Source organism: Myotis nattereri, assembly GCF_964212035.1.
Source record: "Myotis nattereri genome assembly, chromosome: 6".
NCBI classification, from domain to species: domain Eukaryota; kingdom Metazoa; phylum Chordata; class Mammalia; order Chiroptera; family Vespertilionidae; genus Myotis; species Myotis nattereri.
The window spans coordinates 24,053,285-24,079,034 of NC_138081.1; the positions used below are offsets into that span (position 1 = coordinate 24,053,285).

The 25,750-nt window shown below is 50.0% G+C and overlaps 1 protein-coding gene across 1 annotated transcript; it reads right to left on the reverse strand.

Moving 5' to 3' along the window:
- Positions 1-13,188: 13,188 nt before the first annotated feature.
- LOC308521756 (patr class I histocompatibility antigen, A-126 alpha chain-like) lies at positions 13,189-17,751 on the reverse strand. Its single transcript, XM_081094852.1, has 8 exons — positions 17,640-17,751; positions 17,201-17,470; positions 16,726-17,001; positions 15,859-16,134; positions 15,618-15,740; positions 15,149-15,181; positions 14,970-15,017; positions 13,189-14,849 (listed from the first exon to the last, which is right to left on the reverse strand). The coding sequence occupies exons 1-8, from the start codon at positions 17,707-17,709 to the stop codon at positions 14,821-14,823; spliced, it is 1,125 nt and encodes a 374-aa protein (XP_080950978.1). The 5' UTR covers positions 17,710-17,751; the 3' UTR covers positions 13,189-14,820.
- Positions 17,752-25,750: the final 7,999 nt, after the last annotated feature.

Below are 25,750 nucleotides of genomic sequence, written 5' to 3' on the forward strand. Positions count from 1 at the left end.
CCAAGCTGTTCCAGGTCTCATTCTCCCCAATTAGGAATACAGACTGTAGTGAACATTCTTGGGCATGTGTTTGATGGTGGAAGTCTGAGGACCCTTCTTGATCTCCTGCTTCAGTCTCTTGAAGAAGCTCTTCTGGTCATAGGGAATGAAGCCCATGAAGGTCTTCTTCTTGTAGGAGAACAGCATAAGCATGAGCACCTGGTTGTAGGCCACCCAGGGAAAGTGCACGAAGGCCCAAGAGTTGTTGCCTATAATGCGGAAGAGGCTTCTGTGGGACTCCAGGTCCAGGTTGGTGAAGGAGAGCTGGACTATCCTTGATTTCCAGATATAATGGCCCAGTGGGATCAGCAGCCGCAAGGGGAACAACTCCATGATCAGCTTCTGAGGCCACAGGTCTGTTTTCAGGTTCTCACCATGATCCACGTACACCTGGCAAAGCAGTGATCGCATCAGCAGGGTGTTGGTGCCTGGTTTGAGCTTCTCTTTCCACTCAAGGACCCCGCTCCAGGCCAGGAATTTTTTGGAGATTGGCTGCTGCTCACTGAGGGCCAAGACCCCTAGCTGGGCTGGTGAAGGGCCACTCTCCTCACCTTGGGATACCGTGCCCACCATGGATAGTGACCCAGGCTGTGCAATGGGGGGCAGGCCCTGACCAGGGGTCACTGAGGACTGGTTCTTTTTTATGGTTTCCATGTCCTTTTTTATGGTTTCCATATATTCTTTTATGGTTTCTGTGTCCTTCTTTTATGGTTTCCATGTACTTTTTTATGGTTTCCATATCTTTTTTTTAATCCTTACCCGAGGATATATTTTTTATTGATTCTAAACAGGCTCAATGTGGCTTCTTCTTTAAATCTCTAGTTGTAGGACTTCTCTTCAGCAAGATTTCAGGCAGTTCTGGATGATGGTTGTTCTGTAGTTTAGTTGTAATTTTGATGTGGTTGTGAGAGGCAGGCTGTGTTTTCGTGACCGGGTTCCCCTTTGCCCTTCTTCAGCTAAAATCCCTTGTTAACTTTTTAAATGCATGTTTTTGCCCTGGCCAGTGTGGCTCAGTAGGTTGGAGCATCACCCCATACCCAAATGATTATGGGGTTGATACTGGTGAGGGCACGTATAGGAGGCAACCAATCCATGATTCTCTCTCTCCCTCTCTCAAATCAATAAACATATCCTTGGGTGAGGATAAAATAAATAAATAAATTAAATGTATGTTCTTACATAAGGTTTTTAAATAATTATAGAGGTAATTATACTGTACATAGAGTTAGTTATACTTTTTGCTTTTTCACTTATTTCTTAAGTAGTTTTACCCATATTATATTCATTTCATACTTTGTCACAAAATATGCTCATGTATAAAGATGAAATCACATAGAAATGTGTAATTTAAAATATAAAACCTCCCCTTCCTTCTATATCCAACACCCAAGGGCACTAATCTGTGTATATTCTTCTAGAGCTTTTTATCTATAAGAGTGTGTGTGTCCCTGTCTACATAAGCATGTTCCATATAGAATAATTTTTATTTACATAAGTGGGTCAATCTAAACATAAGGTTTGAAAACTTGCTCTTTTTCACTTAACAATGTACCTTGGGTTGTCCAATTTAGCAAATAAAAAAGTACAGGATGACCAGTTAAATGAGAGTTTCAGATAAACAACACTTTGTGTGTGTGTGTGTGTAAATATGTCTCAAATATTGCACGAGACATACTTATGCTAAAAAGTGATTCGTTGTTGATCTGACATTCAATTTTAACTGGGAGTCCTGTCTTGTATATTACAAACATCTGTCTATATCTGCATTTAGTTGTCCCTCCATTTGTTTAAGTTGGCAGTGTTCTACATGCCTAAATATGGCCAGGACATATCTCTTCATAGTAGAATTAAAGATAATTTTTCTCTTTTTTCCCTCATTTGTCATTATTAGAAGTTTGTCGTTGTAAGTGCCTCATAAAGAGAGTAGGTTCTGCTGATTAGAAGGCCTCTTTGTCTATACAACACCTTGAATGATGGGCCCATGGAAGCCTGAGAGGGAGCATGTGGAATATTTGATTACTCTGCTCTCTAAAGTGGGAAGACTCCAGGGAAATCCAGAAGGAAGTAGGGGAGGAGAAGTCCAGCCCCGTATTGAGAGGGTTCCACACTCAGGTGACATTCTCAATATCTTCTAAGTCATCCTTCATTGCCTGGGACTGATGGGGTTGGTGGAATCTTCCAGCTGGACACCCTGAGCCCAGACTAGGAATTGATGGAGCCCCAGGTTCCCTGTGAGCCCTGGTCCCTATTTCCCCCTTTAGGACACTCCCAATCCTCTAGACTGGTTGACTAGATGCCTGAGGAGCTTGGGGGACTTCATGCCTAAGGGAACCTTGGGGCCTGGCCCTAGTTCCGGAAAGGAAGGTTGGCAAGTGTATCATCTCCACTGTTTAGCACAGAATTTATTACATAGCATTGCATGAGGTTGGGTAGCCAGTATGGGGCTGACACACTAATTCTGAATGATTCAAATTATTTATATAAACAAGAGCCTGGCAAAGAAATATTTGTCCTCCCCACCCACATATCCATCTGCCCTAGGAGTGGCGCTGGAGAAGATGAGTGAGAGGAAAGAGAAAGACTTGGGAGAGCTGCAAAAAATAGGATGCCCTGTTGACAAAGGACCTGAGAGGAACCAAGAAACCCAGCTGAGAAGGATTTGGGAGAATGTCTAGTAATAATAATATATAATAAATGATAGCTAATAAACAATATCCTTATCAGGCCAGGCATTTAGGAATTGTGTATATATACTTGTTTAATGCTCACAACCCTAGCGGGTAGGAGCTCTGACAACTCCAACTGACAAAAGAAAAAGGGGAGAGGAAAAGAGAGAAGAAAGGGAGGGAGGGAGTGGGGGAGGAAGGAACAGAGGCCCAGAAAAATAAAAATTAGGCAACTTAGCCAAAGTCACACAGTAACCAGGAAGTGGTAGAGGTGGGGTTTGGCTCATTGAGTTGACTCTAGCATCCATGGTCTAAAACACTTGGCTATACAGATTGTGTTTAATAAAGATTTTTAAGTTGTCGACTATATGGTGTGGGATATGACCACTTCCCATTACCCCCAACTTTCCAGCAAACTCTACTATACCCATGAATGACTTATTGTTATTATTTCATAATTTTGCTCTGTTTAGAAATCAGGAAAGAGGCTGTTTCTTGTTTAGATCTGTAAAAGGAAGAAGCAGAAAAGCCTGGTGAGCAATGAACCTGTGACCATCAGACTTCCTGGAGTCCAAAGAAATCTTTGGGAACATCTATATATCAGTCAGGATGCCAACAGGGAAAGAAGACATCTCCACCCCCTCTCCCCATCCAGGGTTTAACTGAGAAGAGTTTAATGGGGTTGGGTCGCAAAGTTAAGGGCACCAGCAAGGGAAGGTGAAGCCCCCAGGGACTAGCAATAGAGAGAAGCCTTTCCACTCCTAGTGCTTAACCAGTTAACTGCCACACATTCAAAACAGAAACCATCCCCACACGCCACAATATTTTCAATTTAATTGCATCTATAGATGCTTGTGGCATGCAAAGGGTTAAGGGGTAGAGGGAGGAAACTGTTACTGAGTCCACAGAGAGCTTGGAATCTTGGAAGACAGCTGCCTGCCTGGAGCACTGACTATAGGATGTAGAGCCATGGCTACACAGGAAAGAAGCAGAGGGAATGAATATCTCGTCCTCTTTCATTTCCACTCTTTGAATTCCTGCAGATGTTGTCTTTTAATTGAACTTACTAGGTTGACATTGGTTAATAAAATTATATATCAGGAGTACAATTCTATAATACATCATCTGTATATTGTATTGTGTATTCACCATCCCAACTCAAGTCTCCTTCTATCACATTTATGCCTCATTTACTCTCTTCTACTTCCCCATCCCCCTTTCCTTCTGGTAATGACCATACTGCTATCTGTGTCAATGAGTTATTGTTTTTCTTTGGTTTCTTTTTTGTTTTTTTGCTTAATCCCTTCACCTTTTTCTGCCAGCCATCCTTACCTCTGTTTTCTGTATTTATGAGTCTGTTTCTATTTTGTTTGTTAGTCTATTTTGTTCATTAGATTCCACACATAAGTGAAATCATAAGGTACTTGTCTTTCTCTCACTGGTTTATTTCACTTAGCATGATACTCTCCAGGTCCATCCATGCTGTTGCAAAAGATAAGATTTCGTTCTTTTTTACAGCCATGTAGTATTCCATTGTGTAAATGTATCACAGCTTTTTTATCCAGTCATCTACTGATGGGCACTTGGGCTGCTTCCAGATCTTGACTATTGTAAATAACACTGCTATGATCATAGGGATGCTTATATTCATTCGAATTGATGTTTCGAGGTTCTAAGGATTTATTTCCAGAAGTGGAATCACTGGCTCAAAAGGAAGTTCCATTTTTAATTTTTTGAAGTAACACCATATTCCTTTCCACAGTGGCTGCACCAGGCTGCATTCCCACCAACATGAGGGTTCTCTTTTCTCCACATCCTCACTAGCACTTGTTGTTTTGTTGTTTGTGGATTTATTGATGGTAGCCATTCTGACAGGTGTAATGTGCTATCTCATTGTGATTTTAATTTGCATTCCTCTGATGATTAGTGACATTGAGCATCTTTTTATATGTCTATTGGCCATCTGTATGTCCCTTTTGGAGAACTGTCTATTCAGGTCTTCTTGGCCCAGTTTTTAATTGGATTGTTTTTATAGTATTGTGTTTTATAGGTTCTTTATAAATTTTGGATATTAACCCCTTATCAAATGTATCACTGGTAAATATGTTCTCCCACACAGTGGGTTGTCTTTTCGTTCTGTTTTTGTTGTTTTGTTTGTTTGTTTTTTCCAGAGAATGACAGTTTTGCAATTTATTTTATGCATTTGAGGTTACATATGGAACTAGGGTAGTTCAATCTTCATTCTGTTGATGGTTTCCTTTGTTGTGCAAAAGCTTTTGTTTGATGTAGTCCCATTTGTTTATTTTGTTTCCATTGCCCATGGCGATATATCAGGAAAAAAAATATATATTGCTATGAAATATGCCCAAGATTTTACTGCATCCCAGAAACAGCCTGAAATACCTGAAAAAGAGCAAGGCTGCCACCAACTGGTGGACGCTGTTCATTCCTGCTCTACTGTCCAGTTAAGTATAACCGACTATTGTATTTTTAGTGCTTACACCAGGGGTGGGCAAACTTTTTGACTCAAGGGCCACAATGGATTCTTAAACTGGACCGGAGGGCCGGAACAAAAGCATGGATGGAGTGTTTGTGTGAACTAATATAAATTCAAAGTAACCATCATTACATAAAAGGGTATGGTCTTTTTTTTTTTTTTTTTAGTTTTATTCATTTCAAATGGGCCGGATTCGGCCAGCGGGCCGTAGTTTGCCCACGGCTGGCTTACATTTGGAAATTTCTTGTCGTTTGAAACAAAAGCTCAAATCTACAACCATATTTTAAGCATTCCAACTAGCTGCCTGTTACTATTCTCCACCAAATAGGTGTTGCAGCTCATTGGGAGCCCACTCCTGATGTTTCGAGAGAGGGTTTTGGTGACTGTTCAACACCTAGTAACCATTAGATGAGTCGAGCGAGAGTCTTTATACTGTAAGGTCAGAAATTCAACTCAAAGTGGCTTACATCCAAAATTTGAGTTTATTTTCTTCTGCAACTAGGAAGTCAGCTCTGGAACTGGTCTCAAAAACTCCCAGCACTCAAGTAATGTGCAGTAGGGCAAGGGGAGTCATAAAGCCAGATTTGCTTTGTGTGTTTTTTAATCCTCACCCAAGGACATTTTCCCACTGATTTTTAGAGACTGGAAAAGAAAGGGAAAGACAGAAATACTTATGTGAGAGAAACACATTGATAGGTTGCCTCTTACATGCACCCGGGCAGGGGAGGAGCCTGCAACCAAGGTATGTGCCCTTGACCGGAATCAAACCCAGGACCCTTTGGTCCGCAGGTCGATGCTCTATCCACTGAGCCAAACTGGCGAGGGCTCATTTTGTTGTTCCCTTTCTCTCACAATCAGCACTCTCGCCGAGTCAGAGGTAGCCTTTCCCCAGGAAAGGATCAGGAATGTTACAGGAGGACTGCAAAGAGAAAGAAGCAATTGGTGTTGATATTTTCAATGTCTAAACATGTTTGAAAATCTCATAACAGAGATTGTGAAAGACAGATCTTTGGATCTGCAAAAGCAGAGAATTTTTGAGACAAAAAATGCTTTTGAGGACCCAAAGAGCTAATCCCTGAAGGAGCCAGGGGATAGGGGCTGCGCCTGAACAGTATGGAGGAGAGGAATAGTTGGCCCGGCCCTGCAGACTATGTCAGGATTGTCAGGATTGTCCAGATGTGGAGGTGGGGAAGTCGGAGGGAGGCTTGGATGGACTGTGATCTGGATGAAGGTTGGTGACCCCACGAGAGGAGAAGAGCACCAGGAGGGACTTTCTAGAGAGGAAATGGGGTTGACTTTGGGATACTGCCCAGGCTTCTGCTCCGGCAGGATTTGAGACCTGGATTGAATCTCCCACTGAAAAGGAAATGCATCTGTTTTAAACAATCTTCATAGAAGCATTGATTTCCTGGAATAAAGTAAAAGATATTCAAGACAAAAGGTACAGTAGGAACATAGAGGGATAAGTGCACAGAAGCTGCTCTTATCGAACAAGTGAATGTGAACTTTGAGTTTTAAGGGACTTGCCAGTTACAGGGTACAACAGAAAAAGCCCCATAAAATAGGGGGCATCGCCCTATAAAGCTGTGGTCCTTAAAGAGCTATACTCCTTCTAGGACTAGCTATATCGTGTGTGGGTCCCAGTATAAAAGGAAAATGGGGGGGGGTTCCTTGCTCAAAATTATGCAGGATTTCAAGATGGCGACAGCAGAGATATAAACCAAGTAAGGGCTCTTCTGAGCTCATTGCCCTGTGCAGCCCCTTGTGAAAGGGCAGCCTAGATGCAAGCCTGATTCCCACAGCTCCAGCAGGCTACCTTGAAAACATCCACAACCCAGCCTTCATGAGGGTTTGCAACTGAAATTCCGACCATCTGGGTAAACCCAACATACCTGCAGCCAGCAGTTTGGTATAAAGGAGACCTGAGTTGGTGGTGCCACAAAGAACCAGTCTGAAGTAAAGACAAGTTCTCTCTGGTGGAATCCAGCTCCAGTCCAAGGGCCAAATCAACCCCCCTGCTTAAAGTTCCAGGTTAAAACAGTTCATGCCAGTGGTCTTAATCCCCCATCTAGAAGGGTTCAGGAATCTGGAGAAGCGCTGTGTGTAAATTAATCAAGAGTCCAGAGACGAAACATAATTTTGAAAGGCATTTGGGGGCCAGAGGAGCTTGGCCAGAGAAACCAAGTTCTCCTGGTCTCAGGACCGCTTACTCTTTATTCACAGAAATTGTCCTAAGGCAAGGTAGATATACACATCAAAGGCCAGGGCTACTATACAGAATCCATTGTCAGATTGGTGGAAATGCCTAGGCTGTTCAGGTGTTTGGCCAGCAGGAGGCAAGAACATGTAGATTGAAATGCCCTCAGCTGTCTGGCAGCAAGCAACCATTTTATGCATCCTTTTCAGGTTTGGGGAAATGCCCTCAGCCACCTCCAGATGATTCAGCCCTGCCGACATGCTGGAACTGGCTTCGGGCAAGTTCACAGTCATAATTGTGAAATACATAAGAAAGCAAGTCACTATGAGCAAGAACCAATAGAAATAGTATTAAAGACATACAAAGACTTCTATCATTAGCTTTATCCCACAGGGCCTATTAAAAAGCAATGCAATGTATTTTTTAAAATGAAGGTCCTGGCGTCTGTCTACAGATCACGCCGGCCTCCCGGGAGCGAGTCACGGCCACCGGAGACCCCACAGGACCCCATCGCCACCAAAGAAGGGGGGGGGGGGTGAGAGAGAGAGAGAGAGAGAGAGAGAGAGAGAGAGAGAGAGACACGGGGCTACCTGGTCGATCCCCGAAGCCGGTAAGAGAGTGCCGTCTTACCGTGTGCCGCGGACAGGCGGCAGCCAGAGGAGTGGGCCGTCCACGGCCTCCCGCACCATTTCGCCCGCGCGGGCACAGCCCGGTCAGAACGTGCTTCCTAATCGGGACTTCGGAAAAACTCCGCGGGGCGCCAATGACCACCGGCCGGCTGGCAGAACTCACTGCCCTCCCAGAATCCGCATCGGGACTGGGGGAAAACGACGAAGAACCGCGTCCGACGGCCGGGACCCACGCCGGCGCCGGCACCCACCCGCCTCGCCCTCCGCCGTGCTCCACGCACGACCCCTACGGGCCCACCTACGGAACTCCGCGACTCGGCAAACGGCGGGAAAGTCGAGTCCGGTGACCCGGCACACTGGGGCGCACGCCCGCCCGTGTAGACCTGGCGCGCGATCGGCCTCCGGAAGGGGACTTTGAAAAATGTCGCGAAGGTGCCTCTGACGACCGGACCTCAGGCGCGGAGGCGGACCTGGAGCACGGGTGGGTCACGGGTGGGTCAGCACCTCCCGCTGTCACGCGCCGGCGCCAAAATAAAAAACCAGGGGGTAGGGGGTGTGGGGGTGGCTGCGGGTCAAGGCACGAGGTCCCAGCCGTGGGCAGGACGGCGTCCCGGTGCAAGCCACCCTCTCCAGATACCCGCGGCGGCGGCCACGGTCGTTCCCCCGGGGAGGGGCAACAGCGAGGGGCAACAGCGAGGGCTGGTAGACGTGTCCCGGCGTCCTGCGCACCGCCCCTGACAGCGAAACGCCCCTCACAGCGCACCGCCCCCCACAGCGCACCGCCCCTCACAGGGCACCGCCCCCCACAGCGCACCGCCCCTCACAGCGCACCGCCCCTCACGGCTCACCGCCCCTCACAGCGCACCGCCCCTCACAGGGCACCGCCCCTCACAGCGCACCGCCCCTCACAGCGCACCGCCCCTCACAGGGCACCGCCCCTCACAGCGCACCGCCCCTCACAGCGCACCGCCCCTCACAGGGCACCGCCCCTCACAGGGCACCGCCCCTCACAGCGCACCGCCCCTCACAGGGCACCGCCCCTCACAGCGCACCGCCCCCCACAGCGCACCGCCCCTCACAGGGCACCGCCCCCCACAGCGCACCGCCCCTCACAGCGCACCGCCCCTCACAGCGCTCCGCCCCTCACAGGGCACCGCCCCCCACAGCGCACCGCCCCCCACAGGGCACCGCCCCTCACAGGGCACCGCCCCCCACAGCGCACCGCCCCTCACAGCGCTCCGCCCCTCACAGGGCAACTCCCCTCACCGCTCACCTCACCGCCCCTCACCGCTTACCGCCCCTCACGGCTCACCGCCCCTCACAGCGCTCTGCCCCTCACAGCGCTCCGCCCCTCACAGCGCTCCGCCCCTCACAGCGCACCTCCCCTCACAGCGCTCCGCCCCTCCCAGCGCACCTCCCCTCCCAGGGCACCGCCCCTCCCAGCGCACCTCCCCTCCCAGCGCCCCGCCCCTCACGGCACACCGCCTCTGCACAGCACACCGCCTCTCCTAGCGGACCCGCCTGGCAGCGCACCATCCAGCCCAGGCAGCGCATCCCGACAGGATCCCGACAGCGACAGCCTCTGGGGCACCGCGGCCGCTTCCCCTCCCGGGAGGGCATAACAAAGACATTTTTGCGGCCAGGGATCTAAAAATCTAAAGTCTAAACCAGGCAGTACCCAGGGATCCTCTCATCTTCCCCCCGCCCCACACTCTCCCTCCCACCCCCACGTTGAAATTATTGGGAAGATACCGGGTCATAAAACCATACGGGTTTTTAAATAACATAAAAAATGAATGAATAAATAAAAATAATGAAGGTCCTGGTATGACTCTGTGCTATGGTTTTGCAAGAGGTTACCACTGGAGGAAACTGGGTCAAGGATACACAAGATCTCTCCATATTACTCCTTACAACTGCATGTGACTCCACAGTTATCACAAAATAAAAAGGTTAATAAAATTTTAAGAAAATATGAGCCATGAGGTGAAAGGCCAATCGGGAGCCAAAAACTAGGATTACAGGCTTTTTTTATTATTATTATTTATTTATTTATTATTAAATCTTTATTGTTCAGATTATTACATTTGTTCCTCTTTATTTCCCCCGTAACTCCCCTCCACCCAGTTCCCGCCCCACCCTCCTCCCTCACTCCCCACCCACTGTCCTCATCCATAGGTGCACGATTTTTGTCCAGTCTCTTCCCGCATCTCCCACACCCCTTTCCCCCCCAAGAATAGTCAGTCCATTCCCTTTCTATGTCCCTGATTCTATTATAATCACCAGTTCATTCTGTACATCAGATTATTTATTCACTTGATTCTTAGATTCACTTGTTGATAGATGCATGTTTGTTGTTCATAATTTGTATCTTTACCTTTTTCTTCTTCTTCCTCTTCTTTTTTTTTTTTAAATATATTTCATTGATTTTTTACAGAGAGGAAGGGAGAGAGATAGAGAGTTAGAAACATCGATGAGAGAGAAACATCGATCAGCTGCCTCCTGCACATCTCCTACTGGGGATATGCCCGCAACCCAGGTACATGCCCTTGACCGGAATCGAACCTGGGACCTTTCAGTCCGCAGGCCGACGCTCTATCCACTGAGCCAAACCGGTTTCGGCTTCTTCCTCTTCTTAAAGGATACCTTTCAGCATTTCATATAATACTGGTTTGGTGGTGATGAACTCCTTTAGCTTTTCCTTATCTGTGAAGCTCTTTATCTGACCTTCCATTCTGAATGATAGCTTTGCTGGATAAAGTAATCTTGGTTGTAGGTTCTTGGTATTCATCACTTTGAATATTTCTTGCCACTCCCTCCTGGCCTGCAAAGTTTCTGTTGAGAAATCAGCTGACAGTCGTATGGGTATTCCCTTGTAGGTAACTGAGTTTCTTTTTCTTGCTGCTTTTAAGATTCTCTCTTTGTCTTTTGCTCTTGGCATTTTAATTATGATGTGTCTTGGTGTGGTCCTCTTTGGATTCCTTTTGTGTGGGGTTCTCTGCACTTCCTGGACCTGTAAGTCTATTTCTTTCACCCGGTGGGGGAAGTTTTCTGTCATTATTTATTCAAATAGTTTTTCAATATCTTGCTGTCTCTCATCTTCTGGCACCCCTATAATTCTGATGTTGGTATGCTTGAAGCTGTCCCAGAGGCTCCTTACACTATCTTCGTATTTTCGGATTCTTTTTTTATTTTGCTTTGCTGGTTGTGTGTTTTTTGCTTCTTCACATTTCAAATCTTTGCCTTGATTCTTGCACTCCTCTGGTCTGCTGTTGGGAGTCTGTATAGTATTTGTTATTTCAGTCCGTGTATGCTTAATTTCTAGTTGGTTCTTTATCATAACATCGAGGGTCTCATTAGATTTCTTGAGGATCTCACTACATTTATCGGCGGCTTCTAGACAGTTCTTAAGAGACCTTAAAAGTGTGGTTCTGAACTCAGTATCCTCCATTGACAGTTTTGTCCTGTTTCTTTGTCTCCGCATTTTTTATGCTTTCTTGGTGCACCCCCTAGTGGTCTTTGTGAGCAGTCTTGTTGTAGTTAAGCCTTGATTGTTGTCGGCAATACCGGGGGTGATTTGACCTCCAGGCTAACTGGCTATGAGAGTCCGCTGTGTCTGCAGTGGGAGAGCTTCTGTGCTGGATCTCTAGGTTGGTTGTAATCTAGCGTTTGCCTGAGGCTATCCGGCAAATGGCTCTGCGAAGGGCTTGGGCAGGGCGGGTCCCTGGTGATCTACAGGGTGGGCTGGAGCGGGCAGTTATGGCTGCTCTCAGTTCCATCCCTCGGGGCTCTGCCTCACAGAGTCCCAGCAACCACCGCAAATCTTGGAGAGAAAGCTGCCTTCGAGTTCCGACCGAAGCCAGACAGTCCCGCTTCTCCCGTTTGAGTCTGGGTCCCTAGAGACTTGCCCGGATCTGGAGCTCAGAGTCTGAAACTCCCTCCCGATTGAAAACAACAACCGCACCCTCCGCCTCCAGCCCGCTCCGAGTGCACTCCGCACCTTAGTATTTCACTTCAGCACTGCGCCTCCTCTGAGTCTCGGTATGATATTCTCTTTCCTCCTAGTTGTAGAATATCCACTCAGCCAGCCTCCCTGTGGTTCTGGATGATGTCCGTTCCATCTTTTAGTTATATTTTTGAAGTGGTTGTTCGAGGCAGCAAGCTCCGGCGTTAACCTATGCCGCCATCTTGGTTTCTCCCCAGATTACAGGCTTTATTAGGAGAGAAAGACCTGCCAGGCTGTCTCTCGGGGGCGGGGGGGGGGGGGGGGGGGCGGACGGGACAGCAACCAGTGCAGAGGTGAGCACACCTTTTGAGGGGAGGAGTGGGAAGGAATGGGGGCTTAGTGTATTTGGAGTGCGCTGATTGGTGGCTTAATCTATGGTCCATATAAGGCACATGGTTAGTCACTCAGGTATTTCCAGGCTGCAGGTTACATCATACTCCGCCCACCAGTTGGGGGAAGGGAGGATCTATCATGAGGATTATATATATGTGTGTATGTGTGTGTGTGTGTATATATATATATATATATATATTCTTTTTTCTTTTTTGGTACAGTGGTGGTGGTGTGGTGGTGGTGGATTATATACTTTTAATAAAAGTAAATGGAACTTCTAGAAATTAAAAAAAAATAAAGAAAAACCCATAGGCTGACTATAGAATTAGTAAACTAGAAGAATGTCCCAAAGAAATTTTGCAGAATGCAGCACAGAGAGAAAAAGATATGGGAAAAACCTGTTAGGTTAACAGAGTAGGACAGTGTAAGGAGATCAATTCTCCTCTAAAATCTTTCCATAAGAATAATCCTGCCCTGACTGGTTTGGCTCAGTGGATAGAGCGTCGGCCTGTAGACTCAAGGGTCCCAGGTTCGATTCCAGTCAAGGGCATGTACCTTGGTTGCGGGCACATCCCCAGTGGGGAGTGTGCAGGAGGCAGCTGATCGATGTTTCTGGCTCCCTCTCCCTCTCCCTTCCTCTCTGTAGAAAATCAATAAAATATATTTTTTAAAAATATAATCCTACTTTGGCTGAAAGAGAATTATTTCACAAATCCAGAAATGTCTACTGTTGTATGTTTGTTCCCCCATGTCCCGCATGGCTTAGGGTTCAGGATCTGGAAGAGGAGCCGCACACAAATGAAAGAGAAGAGACAAGAGATAATTTGGAAATATTGGGGGGCCAGGCGGGCAAGTCCAACTCAAGGGGAAGGACTTCCACTGGTGCCCAAGCTTCGCCAGCCTTTTATTCAACTTTGGTTAAACATAAAGCCCTTAGTCAGGCAGGTAATTGCAGTAACAGACAGGCTATCTTAAAGGCCAGTAAATATTAGAAGGATTTACTCTGAGACTATTTGGTCAGGAAATAGCTTGAGCCCCCATTGTCAGGACTAGACAATCGGTGCATAACTCAGGCCCTGCCATGGGTTCAAGGGTCACCAGCCTTCTGGGATCCTTGTTTGCACTTCTCTGCTAGTGGGCGGCCTCCTGCAGCCTACTGTCATGAAGGACCACACCACTGAGAGAGGTGGGCAATCCTAAGTGTACAGGCGATTTTCACAGTGAATGTTGGGATAAACGGCACCCACAGAACATATAAGGCACCCCAGCAAGCCCTGTTAAATCTTAGTCATAAACTCCCCACCCCATCCCGAGTAATGACTACCTTGATTTCTACCACCACAGATGAGTTCTGTCCGTTTTTGAGGGAATGGACTATTACAGTGGACACCCCTCTCTACCTGGCTCTCACTCAACATTATGTCCTGAGTCTCATCCCTATGGCTGTGTGGGGCTGTAGTTTATTCACTCTCATGGGTATAAGGGGCTCCATCATAAGAACAGACCACACTTCCTGTCCTCTACTGCTCATGGGCATTTGTGTTGAACCCAGATTTTACAAATCGTGCTGCCATAAATAATTTCCTCATAAGTTTTGGCACACAGATTATGCATGTCTACTGGGTATATAACTACGAGTGGAAATGCTGATCATATTGTTAGCAAATGTTTGGGTGTAGTATTTTTCAAAGTATTGGAAACAACTTACTCTTGTAATCTTAATATATGAGATAGAATTAGTTGCAATGATTGCCAATAGCTGATTTTTTCTGACTTTTTAATTTTAGCTATTCTGGGAGTGTGCAATGAAAGCAATGTGGGAAACCGCCTATTGTCTTCTCTAGCAGAGAGGTGTGGACAAGGAGTCAGGAATGCTGATGACCCTCGAAGCCCTGGCAAAGGTCAGGGCTATGCACCCACTGTTTAGTTGAGACAATGGTAGCTGAAGCAACTTCCCCACCAGATAGTCATGTAAATCTGTAAATCCTTACTGATAAGATAGTCTGTCTAAGGGCTATAGGTGTATCCCAAACTGAATAAAAGGATGGCAACGCTTGAGCACAAGCGGAGCCCATCCTCTTGGGATGGGCTCTTGCCTGGCCCCCCAATTTCCAAATTGTCTCTTGTCTTGTCTTTTTCATTTGTGTGTGGTCCCTCTTCCAGATCCTGAACCCTGAACCATGCAGGGCGTGGGGGAACATTCACAAGTCAGGAAGTAAGAAGTTGCAGCCCAGCACACCAGGAAGTAAAGACAGGAAGTAAAGACAGATGTTACACCCTGCCTCTGCTGTAACAATTAAGTGTGGGGAGGGGCCTGGTGGGCAGGGTGGACCAACCTCCCACCTCCTTGCAGGATGCTGATAGGAACACACACATTCCCATGAGTGTGTTTACAGAAAGAAAGCAGATTATCTTGAATCACAAAGTGGCAGCCTGAATAAATCTCCCGTCCTTCAGTTCCAGACAGGGAACACGCCTCCTGCTGTGGGAGAAAATGATCATGAACAAATTCAGCTTAATACCGCACTGCAGGTTCAATATGTCCCAAAGAATCCCCATCACCCAGTCCTGTCCCCTTTGCCCCAAGCTCTCCTATTCTCACCTTTAGAAGCAATGAGAGATACATCAGAGCCTTGGGAACTATTCCTGCCTGGGGTAAAACAAAACAGGAAGTGGTCAGAACCCCCAGGAGAGACTAAGGGAGGAACTATGAAGGTGAGGTCCCCCATGGGCTCCCCTCTGCAGTGTCACAAGGTCTCAGGGGTCATCCCCCATACTTACTGGAAGACTGAGCATAGCTCCCTCCTTTTCCACCTGTGGGAAGAAAACATCCTGTGAGAAGACAGGGAGGAGGCAGGGCCATGAGGTCCTAAAGGAGCTCCTAGTCCTGGAGCCCAGAGAAGTTTCCAGAACTGTGACTACAGACCCAGGGCAGGATCAGGAAACCCGAGGAAAGTACACGTGTGGGGACTGGACCAACCACCCTCCGGAGGTCTGTCCTCAGCAGGGACCTTCCGCCCTGACCTGGGAGTGCTGGGAGCCAGGCCCCATCACTAGAATCATCAGGTGATGAATCTGTCCCTCATTTCTACACGTGTCTGACTAAAGAGTGAGTGTCAGCAAATAGGGCCCCACACTGGGCAACCACATCTGTGGGGATGGTACTTGCCATTAATGAAGCAGAACACACTTCTACCTGGGCTGGCAACCCCCAGTGAGACAACAAACTCAGGCCCCACCCCTTCCCTACCTGAATGCTTCATCCTCTTCATCATCACAGCTCCAGTGACCACAGCTCCAGTGAGCACAGCTCCAAGGATGACCAGGCACACAACCAGGCCCACAGCGGGGATGGTGGCCCAAGGAGGCGGCTCTGGGAAGGGAAGGGGAGGTGAGGACCCTGACCCCCAGGCCTCAGCCCCGACCCCACTGAAGTCCTCCACAGGCCCCTGCTCCCTGAGAAGAGGCTCTGTGCCCACGCCCCTACTCACCCCATCTCAGGGTCAGGGGCTCGGGCAGCCCCTCGTGATGCACATGGCACGTGTATCTCTGCTCCTCTCCACGGGGCACCACCAGGGCCGCCCACTTCTGGAAGGTCCCATCCCCGGCAGGCCTGGTCTCCACAAACTCCGTGTCCTGGGTCTGCTCCTCCCCATCACGCTGCCAGCTCAGGCTGATGTCCGCAGGGTAGAAGCCCAGGGCCCAGCACCTCAGGGTGACCTCACGGTCAGAGATGGGGTGGTGGGTCACGTGTGTCTTTGGAGGGTCTGAGGAGAAGGGGGAGGAAATTCAGGGACTTGGCACTGTCAGGGGACCCTCCAGCAGCCCTCATGTGACCACCTGAGCGTGGACAGGGCACCTGGGGAGGGCGAGAGAGCACACAAGCACCACCAGCCTGGACAGAGCACCTGGGGATGGTCTCTCCTCCTTAGAAAGTTCTAGTCAGAGTGACACAGCCCAGGGCAGGAGGCAGGTCTCAGGGGGAGAAAGGGGTTTCTGGTCCTGTCCTGGGTGGAGGCCAAAGGACTCAGAAAAGTGGGTGTCAGGCCTCAGATACACTGGGGGAGGGGCAGGGAGCAGGGCCTGAGAGAGCACGTCCCCCATGGGTCCCAGAGCCACTGCAGGGTCAATGGGAACCGCTGCTCAGTTATTTTAGGCTTGGTCTCCCCTCTAATTGTCCCTGAGAGACTGCACCCCTAGGTGTCCCTGAGAGAAGGGAGGGCGTCCCTGGATCTGAAAAGCCAGGCGGACTCAGTCTCCTGGCCCACAGGAGGGGGGTCTGACACTGACCCTGTGTCCTGTCTCCTTGTGGAGCCCCAGCCCCTGCCCCAGAGGAGGGAGGTCCCGGCCCCTGGTACCTGCGCGCTGCAGCGCCTCCTTCCCCAGCGCCAGGTATCTGCTGAGCAACTCCAGGCAGTCGTCCTCCAGGTAGAGTCTCCTTTCCTCAGTCTCACCAGCCTCCTCCCACTTGCGCCGGGTTATGTGAGCCAGGGTGTCGGCCGCGGTCCAGGAGCGCAGGTCCTCGTTCAGGGCGAGGTAGTCGGTACCATCGTAAGCGTACTGGTGGTACCCGCGGAGGAGGCGGCCGTCCGGTCCCATGTCACAGCCCAACATCAACTGGAGCGTGTGAGACCCTGACCCGCCCCGAGGTCAGTCCCGTCCCCTGAGCCCCGCCCCCGCCCCACCCGCGGGGATTACACAGAAACTTAAAGTGAAACCGGGTCCAAGTCCCCGGGAGGGGGTTGGGGTGAACCTCGCACCCGGGCACTCGGGGCGACCCCGGCCCGTCCGTGGGGATGAGGGTCGTGACCGGCCCCGGGCCCCGGGGCTCACCGTCCTCGCTGTGGTTGTAGTAGCCGCGCAGGGTCTGCAGGTTCAGTCGGAAAGTCTGTGCGGAGTCCTTGGCGTTCCTGGTGCTCCCGGCCCAATAGCCCGGCTCCACCTGCTCCATCCACGGCGCCCGCGGCTCCGCTCTCGGACCCTCCGAGTCGCTGTCGAACCGCTCGAATTGCGTGTCGTCCACGTAGCCCACGATGACGAAGCGGGGCCTTAGGTGGCCCGGTCGGGAAGCGGCGGTGTAGAAATATCTCAGGGAGTGGGGGTCTGGGGGACGGAAAAGGGGGCACAGAACGGAGAAGAGAGGGGTCAGGACGGTGGGGTCCGGGGTGTGGGCGGGGGTGGGTGGAGACGCCCTTTCCCGGGGTCCCGGCCCCCCGCCGGGTGCCCTCGCTCCTCCCCCGCAGAGGCCATTCCCTCCCGACCCCGCACTCACCCGCCCAGGTCTGGGTCAGGGCCAGGGCCCCCCAGAGCAGGAGGAGGGTTGGGGGCCTCATGACCCGCATGTTCCGGGTGTAAGGAGTCCAGCAAACATGCTAGTAGACTGTGTTGTGCAGTGACGCTGATTGGCTTTTGTAGTACCTGACACCCAATGGGAGTGAGAACTGGGGCAACGTCACTAGTATCCAGGAAGGAGGGCCCCCGCACAGGTTGTGAGAAGAAATGAAACTGCGGGGAGGTGGGGACTCCCCAACACTGAGCTTCCCGCTTTAGTCTCCGCCCTAGGGCGGGGCTCCTGAGACCAGGCCTGGGACCTGGGACGTTGCCCTGACCCCTCCCCCTGCACGGAGAGCGCTGTCACTCCCTCTCCCTCAGTCCTGCCCAGGGCTGTGTGGGAACCAGGGAGACTCCCCAGCCTGGGACCAGCCCTTTCCTCCCCTTCTCCTCCTGGAACCCCTCCCCCTGGAATGCACTCTGCCTCCCACCCTCACCTCTGCCCTGGACTCTTCTAGAGGGAAACTCACCCTGGGACCTTGATGCCAGAGAGCGAGCTCCCTGTGAGGGGAGGCAGAGGACAGGGTCTCCTCTGTAATCCTGGAGGAGTTGGGCCTGAAAAGACCAGTGAAGGGCAGGGGGACCACAGTCTTGGGAAGCCTGGACATCAGGAAGCTAATCTGTAAAATGAGTGATTTCAGAGGCTTCATGTGCAAAGTGTCTTAACAGCCCTGCAGCCAGAGCTACAAAGCTCCTCAACTCTCCTTCCCACACAGGAAGTGTGTGGCTGGGGCTGTTACATTGTGAAGTGACCTGCAGTCCCCAGCCCTGAGCTTGTCCCTGTGCGTCCCCCACACCCTCCCTACAGGAGCCCAGGGAGCATGTGTGACTGTGCATTTCAGCAGGAGCCTGTGCATCCTCACAGTGGCAGGTGCTCAGTGGGTCACAGTGCCCTTCACCAGTGCTCCTGCCCTGCCATCCTTATGAATTACTCACATGGAAGCAGTGAGCACATTTCATCGGGACACATATTTCTTTCACAAACATGGGTTTTATTATTATTATTCCCATTTTAGAGACAAGGTAACTGAGGCATAGAGAGATTGAGTAATGTGCGTAAGGTCACGCAGCTAATAAATAGATGTTGGAATGGCTTTCAAATGTAGATAGTCTGGCTCCACAGCCTGTACTCTGAATTATAGATTACTAGCTAGTGGTGCTTTTCTTAAAGGAGTTTTAATCATCCTATGTAATGAAAGGCTAATATTTAAATAGACAGAATGGCGGAATAACCAGGACAATCGAACAACTAAACAACTGGTCGTGATGACATGCGCTGACCACCAGGGCGTGTGCGCACAACATGCCGGGGTCGGCCATGGCCTGATGGTGGAGCAGGTGAGCGGGGACACCAGATCAAGGCGAGGTGCCAGTCACAGTCATCAAGGCGAGACTCTGGTGGTTACTGAAAATTCTTTGCTCCCGCACACCGAGGTACTGCAAGGCACTTGCACCTGCTGTTGGCAACAGAGCTACCACTGGCAAACACTGCCAGTGCCTGGCGCTAGCCCCGATTGCTCAGCGCCATCAGCAGGTTTGAGTGGCAGTCACTGGCCCCAATCGCCCCTCAGCACTTCTCCACCTCCCCCTGCTCCTGATGGGAGATCGGGGCTGGCAGCCTCCTCTCCTAGCCGCTGCAGGTGCCGGCCCTGATCACCCCTGAAGGCTTCTACACCTCCCCCTGCTCCTGAAGGGCTATCAGGGCAGCGGAGGATGGGCCGAGACCTACCCCTGTCTCAGCCCATCCTCCGCTGCCCACCACAGCCTCAGGGCCCACAGTTTCTGCAAGGTGCAAGAATTCGTGCACTCGGCCCCTAGTATTACATGTTTGTCCAAACACTTCCTTTTGTTGATATTGAGGGAACAAATTGTCTCTAACCTTTTTGCTTCTTAGTACCAACCACAATTACTCTTACCATCACCATCACCATCACCACCACTACCACCACCACAGCCAAAACACTTCTATTGAGGCAGCCCTTTAACTGCAGGACAGAGTGCTCAAAACAAGGAGACAAAAGGGTCTATGACACACAGGTTGTGCCTTCAAATAGCTTAAACTCCATTGAGAAAGGTGACCCATGTACTTGGAAGATAAATATCATTCCAGATAGTCGGGACAAAGTACTTTTTAACCGATTAACATAAGGTGGCAATTAGTTTTTAGGCAGCCCCAGAGAATGTATTTAGTATCAAATGCAAAGAACACGCTGCTAGCTCTGTAGGTATAGTTACTATAGATCTATAAACCACATTTAAATCTGAGAGTTCCACTGCTTTAGAATCTCTACCTCCACTCTTTTCCTCACCCCTGCGTGTCCAGCCCTTCTCTGTCTCTCACCCCTCAGGCCTCTTCACCCCTTTGTCTCTATCACCCTCCCACTCCTGACCATGGCAATAGTGTCACCTCCTCACCTGCCACCCGGGGTCTATTCTCCCCACAGGGTCAGCAGTCCTGCTAATGTGAGTCGGGTTGTGCAGTTTCATCTCAGAAAATGCTCCAGTGGCTGCATCTCACTCTGGGAAGCCTCTAGCCTGTAAGACATGGGAGCACAGGGGCTTTGGGTCAAAGTTGTCTCCCATCACATGGAGCTGCTTCTGGCACATAGTAGCCAGTAAGCTAATTGTTGTTGAATGAATGAATGACAATTGTATATATTTTTTATCCTCATCTGAGGATATTTTCCCACTGATTTTTAGAAAGAGTGGAAGAGAGAAATATCAATGTGAGAGAAACACATCAATTAGTTGTGTCCGACTAGCGCCCTGACCAGGGCCTGAGTGGGGCAGGATCCTACAACCGAGGTACTGGCCCTTTACGGGAATCGTACCCAGGGCTCTTCAGTCCACAGGCTGACACTCTACCCACTGAGCCAAACCGGCTAGGGCAATACCAGTTGTATTAAAATTTTAATTGTATTACATAAAATCATTAAATAAAAAACCCAAAAAGTTAGGAAAGATTTTATTACATGTAACTACTGTATGTGTCAGCTCATAAATTTATTTCAGTGGAAATAAATGTTGTGTGCTTATCTGTGGCACAGCTGAGCCTGTGTATTAGTTTTCTATTACGGTAAATAAATATCACCACAACTTAGTGGCTCAGAATAACCCTCATTTGCTTGCTGACATTATCTTAATGGGAAATGCAGGCGTGGTGTGGATGGGGTCTCTGGTCAGGGTCACAAAGCTCTGTCCTCATCTGAGCTCAGGACCCTTGTCTAAGTTTATATAGAGACTAGAGGCCCAATGCACGAAAATTCATGCAAGAGTAGGCCTTCCTTCCCCCGCTGCCGGCCCTGGCTTCTGTCAGGCACCCAGGACCTGGGCTGGCTTCCCTCTGGCCATGGTTTCATCAGGAAGGATGTCTGGTCTAATTAGCATATTACCCTTTTATATATAGAAATTGTCAGCATCCAACTGTTTGCAGTGAATACAGTGTCCTTCAGCCACCTCCCTGCGGGACTCCTGTTGGCATTGACACTCACAGTCCGGTCTCCCAGATGGAATCTCTAAAGATTTTATAATAAGTGTATATATCTCCATAATAAATGTTATTTAGTTTTGCCAGCTTTAAATGTTCTGTACTGCATGGAGTCTTCTGAGGCTCAGCATTAATAAGGGTCATCTCTCATCTGTGACTCTCCTTCTATTTTTAGTGCTGAAGTCTTAAATGTTATGTTTGGACTGAAATTTTGCTATTTTCCTATTGATGTATCTGTGGTCATTCCAGTTTTTGCTGCAAACATGTCTCCTGGGGCAGAAGGCAAGAAATCCCCCTGAGGGGGTGGTCAGGGGTGGGAATGCTGGGCCCTGTGGGGCCTGTAGTTTAGCCAGACTCCATGATGCTCATGTGATTTAAAAGTGCGAGTGTCTATTTAAACTTTTACCAGGAATGTGGAAGACTTCATGTTGCTGATATAGTTGTTCTGAAAATAAACCAACCTCAGCTTAAATGGAAGCATTAAGAGTTGAAAGTCAGGTCCTTGGTTGCAGAATCACCTGGGCATTTTCTTTTCAGACTATTAATTATTTCCTTTCCTTTCCTTCTATTCCATATCCCTTGTGTCTATACTTTTAACATATACACCCAGGTAATGCTTCCTTTAGCATAACCGCAGAGTATTGTTTTATATGGTTGAGATCTGATAATAAGCATAAAGGAAGGAGAGAAGGAAAAAAAGAAGGAGGGATGGAGAAAAGACAGAATGAAAGAGAAAACAGGAGGAGAGGAACTGGAAATAGTGAGTGCAGGTAACGTTTTCCAAGTGCAAGGAAAGAGCGATGCAAACTGAAAGAAACCAAAGAGAGCCTTGTGACTTATTCACTGCAGAGCAAGGAACTTGCCCGAACTTGAGTGGCTTGAAACATAAGCATCTGTTACCTCAGAAAGATAATACAAAGGCCAGCACAAGGGGGCTGATGCTGGAGGAGAAGTTGGGGAAAGAGAAGGATGTTATCCGATGGGGTAAGAGATCGCTGGCAGAGAGATGCAAATGATTATGTTAGTCCGAGTCCCCCAGGTAGCAGATTCTAAGGTGGGATTGCCCTCTGCAGTGTGTACCAGGGGGACACCTGTCAGAGCCTATGGAGAGGGAGCCAGAACTCGCTGGGCAAGCCAGCAGACCAACATCCAATCCGATGGTCAGGAAGAGGAGGTTTGTTAGACGTGACTTAGGTCACTACTGGGCGATCTCAGTGACGCTGAGCGAGGCCACAGGACAGTCCTTGAGCCACTGTCAGCATCAGAGGAGGCCCTGACCCCAGGAATGGCTGCCTGGGTCCCTGCAGGGCCCGGTCACTGCCTAAGAATAGCCCGTGGGAAGGGGCCTCTGCACAGGGGCTGCCATGGATTTCCCAGCTCAGGGGTGGGGACCCCTATGACTTGCCTGGGGTGTGACCCAAACCTTCCTCCTGAGGGGTCTGGGTCCTGGAACTCCAGCCCTCCTCACGCTGGGTTGCTGTACATGTCCATCCACAGGCACAGGGAGCAGGAGGGAAGTGCTGTACCCAGTTCCCCACATGCTCCTCCTGCCCCCACTGAGTGACAGCAGCCCCACACCCTGTGGATCAGGGTCATTCCTCCTGCCTCACGGAGAGGGGACTCCTCCCCTACTGGTCTCTAGGCACCTGCAGTCCACACTTCCTGGTGACAAACATAATATAGTTTGTGTGGCCCCTGGTAGAGCACCCCCACTTCTAAGAACCCGGACCTCCCACCCTGGAGAGCCCAGAGATGTGGAGACAGGAAGTGGAACATCCCCAGTGGGTGATGCTGAGTGGCGGGCAGTGGGTCACCCTGCTTCCACCCCTTGGTCCTGGGCCCTCACACTGTTCCTGTTGAGAAGTCGGCACCACACAGAGGTCCCTACCCGATGTCCACTGGGTCCCGGGAGATGTGACCCGTCCTCTCAGGGCGTTTCCTCAGAGCTGGTGCTTCCATTCGGCTTCAGAGCCTGTCCAGGGTCCTGTGTGGCCGGCAGCCCCTGGACGGTGCAGATGGGGTATGACCAGGGGGTCCCATGGCACAGCCCAGCCTGTGCCTCCTTCTCTGGGACCCGGGGACCCGGGTCTGACACTGTGCTAAGAGCAGGCCCAAGCCCATGGAGCAGGCGTTTGGAGCCCCCAGATGGTGGTTCTGGCTAAAGTTCTGAGCACAGGAAAGAGAACCCACCATGGACTAGGGGGCTGTCCTGTGAGGATGACCCTCTGACTTTCCAAGAGGGCAGGGCTCACTGTGGTCACCTTGTCACGTGGTGACTAATTGGTCACCTAGGGAAACTGAGCCACATAAGGGCCCGGTATTGGCCTCACTCTGACGTCTGGACATGCAGAGGTGGCCGTAGCTGGGCCAGCCTTGGTAAGAGGGAGTCAGTGCTGCTGGACCTCATCTCCGCCATGAGGTCCCTCCATTCCTGTGTCCGTCCTGCCCGTCCTGGGCTGAGCGGTGATGCAGGCTGGCTGAGGTCGGTCTGTCTGCCTGGTTGCTCAGAGCCTTGTCAGGGGAAAGTGTTTTCTGGTGGGTGCAGACATGATTCAGTCTCCGCCACAGGTGCTCCTTGTCCACCTTATGATGGGCTGGTGGCCTGTAGAGTTATGACCTCGTGGGGGACCCAGAACCGGGCATGTGGGCACTTGTAGTCACATGGCTGCTGGTGTCCCCTGGCCACGTGCTCTGTCTTCTCAGGTCCCAGTCACACACCCAGAGCAGCTTCCGAAGGGGGTACATGTGTCTGCTGTGGATGGTGGGGCCTCACCCAGAACCCCCGGGGCCCGCACTGTGCTGCTCCGCTGGTGCCTGGCTCAGCTCCACAGTGTCTTTCCCACCACTGACCCCAGCGCCGGGGGGCTGCTGGATGGAGGCTGACTGCACCGGAATGTGGACATGCTGCCGTGTCCTGCCAGGTCCCTGTCCCACTCAGAGCTGGCAGCCTCCATGTCACCCTGAATGTGGGCCAATCAGCAGACGCTTATGGCATACAATGGGCTAAGAGATAAATGCTCTAATGCTCCCAGTTTTCCAGAAGGCGGGGAGCACTGGGGTACATAGTTCATACCATAAAGTAACACAGCCAGAGCCCCTCCCAGGGCACAGAGCACTCCTAGGTGAATACCTTTGAGAGATATAAGCTTAGTGCACAAGCATACGTGTAAAAGAAGACTTAAGCAGCATTGTTTATAATTACCACATCCTCAAAACAAACCAAAGGCCAAGACATGGATAATATAAAGTGTGAGTCACTTATTCAATGTTCTGTTACACAACAACACAGATGAACACTCTTCAGATACATATAATGACTTGTCAGGCATACTGCTGAGCTAAAAAAAAACACAGCCTCAAAAGTGTGTATATGGCATGCTCTTATTTGTATTAAATATTCAAAATTTACATAAAACTCAAGATAACCCGTATTGCTTGGAGATGCACACATCGGGGTAAAAAGTAGAGGAAAGCGTGAACATGATGACTATGAAATCAGGGGGCAGGAGGCCTTTGCTCTTGGGGGCTGTGGCGATCGGACACTGTGACCCGCAGACAAGAGGCAGCCCGTCCCGCTGTCCTCTGCTCCTTGTCTAGCCTGTCCTCCCAGCTGCCGGTCTGACCTGCCAACAGCAGCCGGCCCTTGACTGAAGCCCACAGGACTGGGGCCTCTGGTGGTGACAGTTCCCACAGTCACATCTCAGCAGCCAACACGAGCAGTTTCTCACATGCTCCCCCAGGCGTGGGCCCAGCTGGTGGTGTTGTCCTGTGGGTGACTGTGTCTCTGGTCCCCCAGCTCTACATCCAGGCCTTCCTCACCCCCCACCTCCCCTCCCATTCTGTGGGCTCTGAGGTCAATAGTGCCCCCCACATCCCTGTAAGACTGTAATGGCTGTTTTCCTGTTTGAACTGTGATGGGGATTTGCCACCTTAGGTTTGACTTTGGTTAAGAAAAAACAAACAATTTGATTACGTGCTTAGGAATGAAAAGATCTGCTACCACAGTGGTTCTCAATCTTGGCTGCACATTAGAATCACCTGGGAATCTTTTTAAAATCCTGATTTCTGGGCCTCATCCTACGGAAATTCTGTTTCTTTGTTACTAATGTTGTGGCCCCACCCCTAACAGAGTGACAATATGCCCTACAGGAGACAGAGAGCTACAGGAGAGGGCAGGGAACAATTTGTTATGGGGTGAACAAAGGAACAGAATTTCCAGAGGATGAGGCCCAGAAATCAGGATTTTTTTTAAAAAAATATATTTTATTGATTTTTTACAGAGAGGAAGGGAGAGAGATAGTTAGAAACATCGATGAGAGAGAAACATCAATCAGCTGCCTCCTGCACAACTCCTACTGGGGATGTGCCTGCAACCCAGGTACATGCCCTTGACCGGAATCGAACCTGGGACCTCTCAGTCCGCAGGCCGACGCTCTATCCACTGAGCCAAACCGGTTTCGGCAGAAATCAGGATTTTAAAAAGATTCCCAGGTGATTCTAATGTGCAGCCAAGATTGAGAACCACTGCACTAGAGTCTCCAATGCTTTAAGACAGCTGTGTTCAC

What these genes read in the sequence shown, in the direction of transcription:
- LOC308521756 (XM_081094852.1), bottom strand. Translation starts at nt 17,709, where the DNA reads ATGCGGGTCATGAGGCCCCCAACCCTCCTCCTGCTCTGGGGGGCCCTG. An exon ending in CTACAACCACAGCGAGGACG is followed by an intron (nt 17,002 to 17,200) that starts GTGAGCCCCGGG and finishes GGGGCGGGTCAG; the next exon opens with GGTCTCACACGCTCCAGTTG. An exon ending in ATCTCTCATTGCTTCTAAAG is followed by an intron (nt 14,850 to 14,969) that starts GTGAGAATAGGA and finishes TTTCTCCCACAG; the next exon opens with CAGGAGGCGTGTTCCCTGTC.